The sequence below is a fragment of the Barbus barbus genome, assembly GCF_936440315.1.
Source record: "Barbus barbus genome assembly, chromosome: 30".
Classification (NCBI taxonomy): domain Eukaryota; kingdom Metazoa; phylum Chordata; class Actinopteri; order Cypriniformes; family Cyprinidae; genus Barbus; species Barbus barbus.
The window spans coordinates 29738452-29740158 of record NC_136758.1 but is presented as its reverse complement, the minus strand read 5'-3'; the positions used below and the strand labels follow the sequence as shown (position 1 = coordinate 29740158).

The 1707-nt window shown below is 50.9% G+C and overlaps 1 protein-coding gene across 1 annotated transcript; it reads right to left on the bottom strand.

Annotated features, from left to right (window-relative positions):
* Positions 1-679: 679 nt before the first annotated feature.
* dio3a (iodothyronine deiodinase 3a) lies at positions 680-1456 on the bottom strand (the record flags this gene model as incomplete). Its single annotated transcript, XM_079385537.1, has 1 exon — positions 680-1456. The coding sequence occupies one exon, from the start codon at positions 1454-1456 to the stop codon at positions 680-682; it is 777 nt and encodes a 258-aa protein (XP_079241663.1).
* Between the last annotated feature and the right edge of the window lie 251 nt (positions 1457-1707).

Sequence of the window (1707 nt, the reverse complement as noted above, 5' to 3'; positions counted from 1 at the left end):
ATCTGTTAAAATCACAATTTAGATTCATTTCACATTTAAATCTTCACATTATGCGCACGCTACATCCATCGGAGGAAATCGAAGTTTACGGAGGTCAAACGCGCTGTAATTCGCACCCTGATCTACAAGCTATGTTTCCATCCAACTGCGTATTAAAGCACCGTTTCCATCCAACGAGGCAAAGAGAACAAAATCATCACTTCCTGAAACACTGGCACAATGCATCACTAAGAACAGTAGTTGAAGCCACTGAATATAATAATGTTCATATCTGATGAATGACTTGCGTCTCAGAGCGAGCAGATAAACACAATAAACACTGTCACTGCTTTCTGAGGCGGATGCTGATGTTTGGGAACGCAGTCGTTTAACACAATTATACAGAAATACTTTGATGACAGACTTTGTCCAGGCATTTGAGAACGACCCAAACAACATTTCAGATGCTGTGAACGAGATCGATCCGCTGGTTACTCAGTTATGCCGTCTCATAGCGCAAACTCACATGACTTTTGATGTGCATGAAGGAATTTATTCAGAGTTTTTTTATGATATTTTATGTGCGTAAAGTTTATCCTACTCAATTGTGCGCATAAAAATCTATGCGCATCTTGGCGTTTCCATCCGGTGCGATGCTATAAAAACAGGTGGATGGAAACATAGCTAAAGTCGCGTCACTTTACACGCGAATCACGGCGTCGCGCAGCCGCTTGCGGTACTGATCCATCCAGTGCCGGAGCTCGGAGATCCGGTACCCCTCCGGTCCTCTGCCGCCCTGATACACAACCTTCCCGTCCTGGACAATGTAGAGTCTGTCGAAATACGCTCCGTACGCGCTGTTGCACGAGTTCTCCATGCTGTCTGCGACTATCGCGACGCCCGGCGCCTCCCGAACCATCAGCCGCGCCGCGCGCAGCCTCTCCTCCAGACTCCGGTGCTTGCGGATCTGATACGGAGCGTCAGAACTGACCCAGCCGTCGGAGGGATGCGCCTCCTCGATGTAAATCACCAGCGCGTCGGCGACGTCCGCGTACTGAAGCACGAGTCGCTGGAACGCCTTGAGACGCGTCATGAACGGTGGTCAGCTGCAGCTTCCGAAATTGAGCACCAGCGGCCTCTGAGCGCGAGCGAAGTCCAGCACGCGTTTGCGCGTCGGATCCACGAGCGGAACCACTTCGCTGTTGGGCGCGTCGCGGCCGAGACGCGCGGACTTCATCCAGTCCAGCTTGTGTCCGTGGAAAACCGCTTTGAGCGACTCCCAGCTGAACATGCGGCTGTTGTCGGAGATGCACAGCGGAGGGTCTTCCTCCTCCTCCTCCTCACTCCTCAGATGCAACAAAACTCTTTTCCTGACGCACAGAAAATCTAGACACCACAGCATGAACGCGGCGACGAGAAAACGAGGCAGAATCACCAAACACGCCAGCGCGTTCTTCAGCGCCTTCGCCGTGTTCATGATCGATCTCAGAAGAGTTTCTGGTGTTCAGCGGCTCAACTTCCCTTTTATATGATGAATGAATGTCAGTCAGTCACTCCGCCTCCAAACACACGCTGGAATACACCGAGGCGCATCACTCATCATAGTCATATTCCTGCTCATCAGGAACGGAGCGCAGCGCAAACGAGTGCGCTTTAAAATCAAAGCGTCTCCTATTTACGCTAAAACTCTTGATGGCTTCAGAAGTTCTCTTCAGTCCCCTCCATGAG